Below are 12,293 nucleotides of genomic sequence, written 5' to 3' on the forward strand. Positions count from 1 at the left end.
CTGTCCTAGATAAGTGAATAAATAGTATACCTGGCCTACTTTACTAAGTTAGAGGAACTTAGCAACATTGTGTACACCACCTGTGCAAACACTAATGTATGCAGATTATTCTATCACAATGTGAATCTACATAAATATATGAATGCAAGGTATGATACATAAACCAAGGTAATTCTTATTTTATATTTGTCAGCAATGTTTATAATTATTTTTATTATACTTTAATACTCTACATGATTATTGTTTCCTGGTATTATCAAACTAAAAAATCCAATTGGTATGTTTTTTATTTATGTTTGTCCAAACCTTTCAGTAGAAAATTTTGTTCTTATATCTCTCATAGTTACTTACTCACCTACATATGATAACAATAACAATAAATTCAGGTAGATTCACAAAGGAGATCATCCACGCTCCATACATTTTTGGGCCTTTTTTCAAAGTGCCGGCCAACAAAAAAAAATGGCATGTATCGATAGAGCTAGCCATTTGAAGCAATAGTTAGTATGACACGAAACCGGTAGGATCGCTTTGAACCGAGTTATACAGGTTTGAAGATTCATAATATTCAAACATTAATTCATTTCTGAAAGTGCTGTGAAACATAAAATAATGATTGATTTTGCTAGAATTAACTATCTAAAGCAAACGACCACTCTGAAGTTGATTTAAGGTCGTAAACACACGTATCAACTCGGAAACGGGTCGTCACCGTATCAACTCGAGCTCATCAGTATTATTTGTATGTAATTCCCTACTGTAACACACTTATCGGAATCGTTATGTGATCGCCCCGGCTCACGACCATAGGAGTGGTTCGTATGCGCATTACGCATACACCAGCACCCAGGGTGGAGTGCAGGACTATGTGCAAATTCCGATAGAAGGGCGGACATACCTTCTAAACCGCAACATGTGTCCTCATTACAAGGGCCCTCATCACAAATGGTGCCCGAAGCACAAAATATTGTTCCACATGCCGATGAGTCGGACATAACAACCCAACGGCAACACTCTAGATGACCTCTTACCTAGACGATGGTTTGTTAGTTGCACACAATCGAGGGTGCGGCCCCTTGGGTTCGCTAAGGGAGGATGCGCTGACCTTGCGCTAGTCGCCAGTGACCAGTCCAGTTGCGAGGCATTGAGGCGCCGGGGGAATCAAACTCACACCTAAGGGGCCGCACCCTCGGTTGTGTGCAACTAACAAACCATCGTCTAGGTAAGAGGTCATCTAGAGCATTGCTTCAAATGGCTAGCTCTATCGATACATGCCACTTTTTTTTGTTGGCTGGCACTTTGAAAAAAGGCCCAAAATGGATGATCTCCTTTATGATATCAATATATTATAAGAAATTATAAAAAATAATATTACCTAGTATAAATTGTCAAGTCTTCAAAGTATTACAGAAGTATAAACAAGTTGTTTTAATTCAGAGAACTAAATTATGTGGTAGTAGTACATTATGATAACTCATACAGGAATTTTAAACACGTCTGGCTTGTGTTATGATCAGATAAATCAGCTCTATGCATGTGCTGTGTGACAGTGCATTATACAACACACATTCTATACAAACATGACAGGAAACAACAATCACACATGACATTTATTAAAGATTTTAATTAACTTTCAAATATTATTGGGAATCAACTTTGAGGGTTCAGTAGTGTTATCATTTAATGATGATAATTTAACTGCTATTCATTTTATAATAATAAGGTATAACAATGTTGTATTATTTCCTCAAATCTGTTCACACTGTTATCAACACTGACCACAATTATTTAACAACACTTGTGGTGCCAATAAATTAGTTTATAGTTAACATAATACATGACTTTGGAATGAAGTACCTACTTATTTGTTTTAAATTTTTGTTATGTAGATTTCCATATTTCTAAGGAATATTATTATCAAATTTGATTAGGTTATTATTTGATTTTGCGGTAGGTAAGTATATACCTGTTATGATACGCAACAGTATAAACCATCGGTTACATGAACTTCGAATAATGATCAGGAAGTAATTTTTTAACAAATTATGTAAATATATTCTAGTTTTTTTTCGACAAAATTAAGACGTAAGATTGTGAATTTAGGGGGTGATTCAAGTTTGGATGCGTAAGTTCACACACAGTGCAATAGTTGCAATGATAGCACGATAAGGTCGAGCGAGTGGGTGACTGGGTGCTCGCCGAGAGGCGGTAGTCGACGGCACTTGGCACGGCGGAGACATGCGACAGCGACATATCGGCTCGCTGCCGCGGCTCCGTCCGCGCCGAGTGTCACGCCGCACCGCGCCGCGGCCCCGATCATAACCAACACGTCAAACACGTTGACACACTAGCCAACACGAAAATAATCAATTAAAACGTCACTCACCCCAGAATCCCCGGCTTGTAATTATAATTGGGTATCCGCCACGGGCAGCCCCCGTATGCACCTATGAGAGCATCGTGGTTTTTGTTCAGGTTAAACGTCGATGCGCGGTTATCGTTCATTTTCCTCCGCGCGGGGTTGAAATAATTGTTATTCCTACTTTCACCGTTCACATCGTTAATTGGTATAAAGTCTTGTGCTTTATTCACATTAGGGTTAGCGTTTTCTAAGTTTTTCAAGTTCATTTTTTCTATATCACTTTGGGTTTCCCAGATACGAAGCCACAGGCGCTTCGCGGGTCCTTCCTGCTCGGGCTGATACCACGCGACGGCGGGATCCATTCAGCCGGAGCAAGGTTCCACTATATGGGATGACACATACTGTTGCATTTCACATTTATAATATTGTATTGAAAATTAACACAAAACAAAAATAAGTCACACCACATTCGGAACATGGACGACACGCGTATAGTTGACACTTCAACTACTAGAGGGAGCCATCTTAGCAAAATAAGTTCTAGATTCTAATCCAGTTGAGAGACTATTATACTGTAAATTCAAGAAACTCCATTTAATTTAAACAAAAATAAATTAAATAAATAAATTATGAATATTTATTGTGTTGTTGTTGTGATTATATGTTTACTAGAGTAGTTCAGTATATAATACACACTATTGATAGAATCATCAAAAGGAAACGATAATTTTAAGCTCGGATACACGCACAAAAGCTTTTTATTAAAATATACATCGTTCTAAAAAAATTACGCTCCTAGTATGCTTTTGTTCATTTTATTCCTCCGACGTGTCCAATTTTAACAAACATAGTTACTTTTTTTATTATGTGTACTTATTTACTTTCCTTTTTCCTTTGGTTTTAGTAAAAGGCGTGTGCACATATTTTAGCTTTGAGCACATATCCAAACTAAAAAATATAAAACTGGACATGCAAGATCCAATTTTTTGGATGCTAATTATTTTTTTTATTCAATACGAAACCGTTTCAAACCTTATTTTCTTCATCATCCCCATAAGCACCAGTGAATATTGAACAAACGGCCGTTGACTTTGCCAAGCTTCGTATCTATTCTAGATTGGACCAACAAATGTTAGAGCTCATAGAGCCTGTAAGTGCTGAGATGATAACTAAATGTAATCTGTGGTTTAACCGCACGCAGCCTGTCGGCTGTCACCGATTGACATTCGTATGAACAAAAATTTTTCGCGCGCAGTTTTCGTGAATACCTATCAAATAATGTTAAATATTAAATGTATTATAAGATGTCTGAAAAATGAAAAATACGTAGGTACTTATTAAATGCTAGTCCCTTACGTGAGTACATTTTATCAATTACTAGCTTTGTGTTAATATAGTACAATTGTTAAAAGTGTCAGTCTATGATCTAAGTTTTGGGTAAAATCGTAACTATGTTTGTTTTTGAGCTAAATTCGTGAATTATTCGGTTTTAATTCTGATTGACTGTCTATTCATTGTGTAAATCCACTGCTCTTTAGTAGTATTATACCCAGATATCATTAAACATATGCGAAAGGGTTAATTAATTTGTGCAACAATAACACCAGGACATTGAGGTCTCAAATAATTTCTGTTAGCGAATTTATTGTTATTTTTTCTTTCAGCTGAAGCCTGCAGCAGATAGTACTCACTTCTAGACGTAATATCTTATGAATACCGTGGCCAGATTGTATTTACCTTGTAGAATAGTGTTACATACATACAAGAACTTACCATACGTAGTTACGCAGCTGAACCGGCCTACAATTACGTTTAATAGTGTGAGAACCATGGCACAGACAAGTATCAAGTCATTTTTCATGGTGAGTCCACCAAAGAGTGCTGTGAAACTGGAGAAAAATGAGAGTGAAGATAAAAGCAATGGGGACACTAATGGATTTAGTCCTCCAGTGACTAATGGGAAGGAAAAGGTAAATGTCATATTAATAAGTGTTAGAGAAACAGAATATCTACTTAGAACTTTATTAAATACCTATGTGAAATAAATTGATAGAGTAAGAAGCATGAGGTCAATATCTGTACTTAGTACCTAGATTTTATTTTGTTTATGTATTTACTTAACCCGTTACTGTCCCTGTGCTGGGGAGGGGTTCTCTTCAAAACATGGGAGGGATTAGGCATTGAGTCCTCCATGCTGGCCAACTGCAAGACTTTTTATATACCTTCAATAAATGTATATAATAATATGAAGAAATATGTATATATAATATACATTGTTGTTTGAAGGTGTCAGCTAAGAGGCCCAGGTTGGAGAGCAGTGACAGTGATGCAGCATCTCCCATAAAGAAACAGAAAGCCACACCACCTAGTGACAAGGTACACACACACATAGAAATACTTTTAATTATCACACAAGAATCATATGATTCTATCTTTTTTTAGTTTTATCAAATTGAGAAATAAAAAAATAAATAATATTAATTGTCTCACTTCAAATAAATGTTGCATAATGTTTTTTATTTTAAGTCAAGAAAGGATCTTACCTAAATCCCAGTTTTATATTTAGACTGATAAAGAATTTCATTTTTTAATTCATTTTACAGAAGAAGAAAGTAAAACGTCAACGCATCGAAAGTTCTGGCAGTGAATCAGACAAGTCTATAGAAAACATAAATATTGAATCTAAACCTGAGAATATAGCAGTTAAGACTGAACCGGAATCACCCAAAGAGACTGCAAAATCTAAAACAATCAAAGTAGAGAAAACAACATCTCCTAAAACATACTCATCACCAAAGAGCAAGAAAAAAGTTCTTGCTCAACAGAAGAATGTAAAAAATAAGATTGATAAGAAAACTCCTGTTAAGAGGGAGAAGAGTCCGTCTCCTGTGAAGCAGAGTTCTCCGGTGAAAGTCAAGAAAGAGAGTGATGATAAGCCCAAGAAAAGTGTTGAGAATACTACCAGTGTTAAGGATGAGAAGGATAGTAAGAGTGAGAAGGGGTTAGTGCCAGGTGAGATGGTTATATTTACTATTTAGAAATTAGAAATGATCAAAAAGCCGTATCTATATAATTAATGCTAATGTAGCTCTATCAGTTTGTTTATTCATCATGCCTAAACTAAACTTTTAAGACCTAAGTAAACCCTAGTTATAGAATAGTTTTTATTCTGAAAATCCCACAGTAAATAGGAGTTATGCAGGTATTATATCATATCTAGCTCATGTGGACTAGTAAATAATACAGCTATGATATAAGTGTAAGGATCTATATATTCGCCTACCACTCATGGAAGCAGTAAAAATATTGTGGCGATATTATCGGCCAGAGAATTGTTTCATAACAATATAATAAAGGAAATTTAGGTTGCGAGATTGCAAATAACCAAGTTATTTGGCTATCTTTGATTCAAGATATCCTATCCATCATAACACTTTTATTCTATTATTTATTACGATTTTACTTTCAACAGAGGTAGAATACAACCCAGCGAAGCCCAAGTACCACCCAGTCGACGACGCGTGCTGGGCGGCGGGCGCCGCGGTGCCGTACCTGGCGCTGGCGCGGACGCTGGAGCTCATCGAGGCCACGTCGGCGCGCCTCAAGATCATCGACATACTCAGCAACTACCTGCGCTCCGTCCTCGCGCTCACGCCGCAGGACCTGCTGCCTAGCATCTACATGTGTCTCAACCAACTCGCGCCCGCGTATCATAGCTTGGAGTTAGGTAAGCCATTCTTAATTATATTGACATTGTTCTGCAAGATTTTAGTTAATACAACTAGTAACTACGAATAAATACGAGTCTCTGTCTTAAATTTGGTTACAATGTAACTTAAGAATAGATTTTGTTACTTATGGTATAAAAGTCGGAATCAACGACATCTAGGGCTATTTATACTAACTTTGTATGAGTGACTTGATGATCTACACTCGTCCCAGTCATGGTGGTATACCATACAACTAAATTCTACTGATCAAAATGTCTTAATATTGCCTTTCTATATCGCAGGTATAGCAGAGACGTACCTGATGAAGGCCATAGGCCAGTGCACAGGCCGCACGCTGGCCCAGGTGAAGGCCGCAGCAGCCAAGAGCGGCGACCTGGGCGCCGTGGCCGAGCAGGCGCGCGCCACGCAGCGCACCATGTTCGCGCCGCCCAAGCTCACTGCCAGGAAGGTGTTCAACACGCTTAAGGAGATCGCACACATGACTGGTACGTGCTTGTGTCACTACACTAGTTAGGTCAGGAATTACGGGACCAAACCGAGGAATGTACGAGTGACTCCTGTTTTTGTGCACCTGTACACCTCTTTTGAGACCCTGGTTATACGTATGGATGTTGGCTTAACTTTATTAACCCAAAATTATCTTGAAAATCATTACACCTTGCCTTGAAGGATGGCCCGAGTTTGTAAAATTAGTTCAACAATTTCTAGCACTTTGTATATTTAAATTTTTCTTCTTTGTCAACAGGTCAAGCCTCAGTTAACAAGAAGATAAACAAAATCCAGTCATTGTACGTGGCGTGCAGACATTCTGAGGCGAGGTATTTAATCAGGTATGGACATTACGTTAACACCCCCATCCCTGTCATACCACCCCCCCTCACATAAACCTCTTTACACCGTATCATTCCCCTTCTCCTAAGACAAATCAGCCTCTCTTCCCCTCCACCAATTTGGGACGCGCCACAGCCGTCCTATTGTTCATTGTTTTGATGTATACTTGTGTCCCAGGTCGCTAGAAGGCAAGCTGCGCATCGGTCTGGCGGAGCAGTCGGTGCTGCAGGCGCTGGCGCTGGCCACCGCCACCACGCCGCCCAACCCTGACGGAGTCGATGTGCTGGACGCCTCCAAGGGACTCACGCCCGAGAAGTTTAAGGTACATTGTACACACACATATACACGAAAGACGTAGAAAGACGGTCCCTATTGTCCTTAATTAGTAATTACAGATAAACATTGTAAAGCCATGTTATAGGCCTTCGGGAGGCTCATATTAACCTTGACTTTAGGTTGCTCACTAACCATACGATGAATGAGTACCTAACACATATATTTGTGGTGGCAGGCGCGCGTGGACGAGCACGCGTCAATAATAAAGACGACGTACTGCGAGTGTCCCAGCTACGACAGCATGGTGCCGGTGCTGCTGCAGCACGGCGTGCAGGCCCTGCCGCGGTACTGCCGCCTCACGCCCGGGGTGCCGCTCAAGCCCATGCTGGCGCACCCCACCAAGGGGGTCAGCGAGGTCTTCGACAGGTACACTACCAGGCAAAAGTTCCCAGAATGTCTAAATTTAACCGATTTAATGTCCCACTGCTGGGCAGGGGTCTACTCTCGTAATGACGGAGGGGTTAGGCCTTGAGTCCACCACGCTGGCCAATTGCGGATTGGGATAGCAGATTGCCTGAAAAGAACATTTTATACTAACTTGTTTGAAGATTAATCTAACTACAAACAGACAAGTGCAATGCTTTTATTCATGACGCTATTGTAGCAGCTATTAATACAAATAAGTAGTGCAGTGTTCCAGCGCGCACTTCGACCGAAGCTCGCGCATTCGAATATTCTTGTGAAAGAAAAGATAGCCTGTATAATAATAGATATTGTGTGCATGTAGGTTCGAGAACGAGCAGTTTACGTGTGAGTGGAAATACGACGGCGAGCGAGCGCAGATCCACGTGCCGGGTGACGACGCGCCCGACCTCAGCAAGGCCTCCATCTTCAGCCGCAACCAGGAGAATAATACTACGTACGTTATTTAACATTAATATATTATAGCACTAACTTCTACCCGCAACTTTATATGCGTGAAAAGTTTCTTAAGTGTTAATGCAGGTTATATACTATCTGTGTACCTTATTTCATCTAAATGGGAGGTAGGAAGAGAGAGAAAGAGAGTAACAAATATTTATATATGTAACCAACTTATAAAATCTTGACGGCCTGAATTATTATGCATAATTTTCAGTAAATACCCGGACATTCTCCGTCGTCTGCCGAGCCTCCTGAAGGACACCGTGAAAAGTTGCGTGCTGGACTGTGAGGCGGTCGCCTACGACACTGAAACTAAACAGATATTACCTTTCCAAGTAAGTACAACTATAAATAAGCTTATGTTTTATCACAACACACTAAGCAAAGCTTCAAATACTGGATAGATTTAAATGCAGGTTTCATCAATAAAACATTGTGTGATTTGTGATGGAAGTTTAAGTATTCTTTAATATTTTGTGTATATTTCATCTAATATTGTGGTAATGAATCTTCGCAGGGTCTACTAGTTAAAAACAATTGTCACTTGCTTAATTATGACGACAAAACCTCCTGATACAATCTAGCATGCTTAAGAGTTCTCGAAAGGCCTTATGTGCCTATCATTATGTGAATAGACCAGCAGTGGGAATAATAACATTAATGACATGTGTGACGGCCACCGTGGCGCAGTGGTATAGGTGGTCAGGAGAGGGTTAGATCCTCACACGGAAAAAATATTTTTTGTGATCCACACATATAGATGTTTCGGGGTTGTACTTTTCGTCCATTGTATGTATGTTTGTAAAAGTCCTCACGACACAAGAGCAATGATGAGTGCGGGAGTTGAATTAAATAAATATGTATATTTAACCCACAGATTCTATCAACACGCAAGCGCAAGGACGCGTCGGAGTCGGACATCAAGGTGCAGGTGTGCGTGTTCGTGTTCGACCTGCTGTACCTCAACGGTGCCGCGCTCGTCAGGGAACCGCTGCAGAAGAGACGGGAACTGCTCAGAGAACACTTCACTGAGAAAGAAGGTCATTTTCACCTTCATATTGTTTTTTTAGTGTTGTGCAGAGTAGTATAAGCATTCACCTAACATGCTAGTCAAAAATTTTATGAGTTAGAAATATCTAGAATCTATTCACATAAAAATAATAAAAGTATTGTGAAGAAATATTGACTGACTGTCAGTTCTTTAATAAAATTCTTGATAGCATAATCTTTAACATTATTTTGTGTGCAGTGCAGGTTGCCATTGATTAAATGAGTTTATTTTTTAATTAAAAAATGGTCCTATACTTGGCCAGTGTGGAAGATTCAAGACTACACTTGCCAGTATAATAGTAGTCCCTAATACCTTATTTTACAATAATGTTTTATGTTGTAGGAGAGTGGCAGTTCGCGACGAGCAAGGACTGCAGCAGCATGGAGGAGGTGCAGCAGTTCCTGGACGAGTCCGTGAAGGGCTCCTGCGAGGGACTCATGGTCAAGGCGCTCAGCGGAGACAACGCCAAGTACGACATCGCCAGGAGGTCGCACAACTGGCTCAAGGTACATAGATTATTTTTCAATTCTCTTCGAATATTTCTTCAGGACACATAATAGCGTAGTTCGCCCGCATGCAATAGCCCAAGTATAATAGTGTAGTGTTCTACTCTTAGAAGTATAGTGTGCGTTTCCTATATATATATTCATACATAATTTGTACCCTGTTGCTAATAGTCGATAATAGTAGAAAATGTATTTTTTGTAGCATTATGCAAAATTAAAATACGTGTGTTGTTAGCATGGAAATACTCGTGTTGGTTTGTATAATTTATTTTTACTATATATTTAATTATAATCATGTTCCACAGTTAAAGAAAGACTACCTAGAAGGCGTGGGCGACACGATCGACGTTGTAGTGATAGGTGCGTACAGCGGGCGAGGCAAGCGAGCGGGGACCTTCGGCGGGTTCCTGCTGGCGTGCTACGAGCCCGAGACCGACGAGTACCAGTCGCTGTGCAAGATCGGCACCGGCTTCTCCGATGAAGACCTGCAGACGCTGACCGCTACCTTGAAGGAACATGTTATTGATGCTCCTAGGAGCTACTACAGGTTTGTTTTGTTACTTTATCTTATTAGTGGTAAGAAAATAGAGAGTCATTGGTTATTAAAAATATTCATATACAATAATTTCTGATAGATCAATCATTGAGAGGTTACCTAGTTTGTTGCTTAATCACTTTCAGCAAATTCTTATTGGGATTTTATGAGTATGTTCCATTGTTCTGGCTGTTCTTCTTCTTCTTCTTATCGTATGGTTAGTGGTCAACCTAGTGTCAAAGTTGTTCAAGCCGCCCGAAGGCCTTTGACATGGCTTAACGACTGTTACCTTACTATATAACAGCCGGGACCGACTTTTTACGTGCCCTCCGAAGCACGGAGACGCCCAGCTTAAATACCACTATGCGGTCACCCATCTATGGAATGACCGCGCCAACGGTTGATTACCTCTGTAGGTTGCTGAGTTTTATATTATATTAATTTGCTACTCAGAACACCTGATAGTCTACCGTAGATTAAGTGAGGAATAATATACTTATAAAGTAGATAGAAAAACCAGTAAACTAATTATAATGTTGTGCACAGATACGACAACGCTCACGCGGCGGACGTGTGGGTGTCGGCGCGCTGCGTGTGGGAGGTGCGCTGCGCCGACCTGTCGCTGTCGCCCGCGCACCGCGCCGCCATCGGGCTTGTTCACAACGACAAGGGCATCTCGCTGAGGTTCCCCAGGTATGTACTTACACTGTCATACACTACACATAGTACACATGTTATATTTACTTAGATTTGGTTTGACCAGTAACTATGAAAAGTATGTTATATAGCTATAGCTTTGTATATAGCAGCAAACCAATGCACAGATGAAGAAATAATTATGAGTACAAGAGACGGAGCATACTTAATGTAGTTGTAACAATCACTGTTGTAGTTGTTATTCGCTTTCTATACCATGGCTTGCTGCTATATTCAACCATAAACTTAACGATCTTATAACGGCTAATCATTATTTAGACTAGGTAACAATATTATCCATTACTCACAACATCGTTTTATTATTTGTCCCAGGTTTATCCGCGTGCGCGACGACAAGTCCCCTGAACAAGCGACGTCAGCGCAGCAGATCGCTGAGATGTACCTCGCACAAGACCAGGTCAAGAACACCAACAAGAACAAGAAGGACACCAACTTTGACGACTTTTACTAACAAATACATCTATTTACCTATATTTATGAATTATGGAAATAAATTAAGAAAATAATGAGAGTCGACAAAGCATGTAATATCAATATATTTATTTACAGTCCCACTAGTGGACAAAAGTCTCTCCTCAGGGAAAAAAGGTTTGAGCCTCAGGACAACCTCAGCTCGTGACCGCGGTCGATGCAATTAGATCGAAACGTTAGTCAGTAAAAGAGATCGTGACTTTTCTGTATCTTAGTATTAGTCCTGAAACTGCGTAAAACGAACGCCCGCGCGGTCCCATACAAAAGTGTTCCGTTGCGGACGCCTGCGCGGGCACACGTCGCAGGGAGTCGCGCCCCGCGCTCCTGCATCGATGCCCCCCTCCGTGCTTCGCAGACCGCGCGGAGCCCTGGCGTGCCTAGCGCCTTGAAATAGTAACATCAACATGTCTATAACATTTGAAGTGCAATATTTTCCCCATTCAGTAAGAAATTCCATATGAAGATCATCAATTTATCCCAATTATCTGGAAAAATAGTGACACTTGATCTGGCCTACTGAATGACTAATAAATGCAGCATTTATCGGGTTAGTACTCAATTCTAGAAGTTATATATAATTAAGATAAGACTGGTAGATCCATTGTTAATTAAATAAGATATTATTTTGTTTGTTTATTATTATGTTTCAGTTAATGCAATTGTGTCCTAACTATAAAATATTATATTTTAAATGTAAATGTGTTTATTCTTCCTTACTCCATGCTAATAACTAACCTGGTCCAGATCATTGTCCCTATTATTAGATTTCCCTGCGCCTTAGGTATCCTGTGATAGTCTAGTTTTATATAAACCCATTTAATTGTTTTTGTGTTAACATACATCCATCATTTTAAACTTTTACATTTATAATATTAGTAGGATGGTTAGT

At 39.7% G+C, this 12,293-nt stretch overlaps 2 protein-coding genes across 6 annotated transcripts in view; one reads left to right on the plus strand and one right to left on the minus strand.

Moving 5' to 3' along the window:
• The window catches only part of LOC142982610 (terminal nucleotidyltransferase 4B-like), a 43,794-nt gene extending 40,930 nt beyond the window's left edge, over positions 1 to 2,864 (minus strand). For both annotated transcript variants that reach the window (XM_076129195.1, XM_076129194.1), the window contains exon 1: positions 2,387 to 2,864. In XM_076129195.1, the coding sequence (XP_075985310.1) occupies positions 2,387 to 2,724 (338 nt within the window). In that variant the 5' untranslated portion in view covers positions 2,725 to 2,864. The remainder of the gene's footprint in view (positions 1 to 2,386) is intronic.
• A 689-nt stretch (positions 2,865 to 3,553) lies between these two features.
• DNAlig1 (DNA ligase 1) lies at positions 3,554 to 12,215 on the plus strand. 4 transcript variants are annotated; one of them, XM_076128990.1, is made up of 16 exons: positions 3,554 to 3,688; positions 4,027 to 4,332; positions 4,649 to 4,738; positions 4,966 to 5,374; positions 5,835 to 6,089; positions 6,375 to 6,578; positions 6,839 to 6,923; positions 7,102 to 7,246; positions 7,436 to 7,626; positions 7,988 to 8,119; positions 8,339 to 8,459; positions 9,002 to 9,164; positions 9,518 to 9,681; positions 9,987 to 10,228; positions 10,763 to 10,909; positions 11,246 to 12,215. In XM_076128990.1, exons 2-16 carry the CDS (start codon positions 4,072 to 4,074, stop codon positions 11,382 to 11,384), a joined length of 2,748 nt encoding a protein of 915 aa, XP_075985105.1. In that variant the 5' UTR covers positions 3,554 to 3,688; positions 4,027 to 4,071; the 3' UTR covers positions 11,385 to 12,215. The 4 variants fall into 4 exon arrangements, with proteins under 4 accessions (XP_075985105.1, XP_075985103.1, XP_075985104.1 ...); XM_076128988.1 differs by having other exon boundaries at positions 3,564 to 3,718; XM_076128989.1 differs by having other exon boundaries at positions 3,601 to 3,692.
• Positions 12,216 to 12,293: the final 78 nt, after the last annotated feature.

This window comes from Anticarsia gemmatalis, chromosome 22, assembly GCF_050436995.1.
Source record: "Anticarsia gemmatalis isolate Benzon Research Colony breed Stoneville strain chromosome 22, ilAntGemm2 primary, whole genome shotgun sequence".
NCBI classification, from domain to species: domain Eukaryota; kingdom Metazoa; phylum Arthropoda; class Insecta; order Lepidoptera; family Erebidae; genus Anticarsia; species Anticarsia gemmatalis.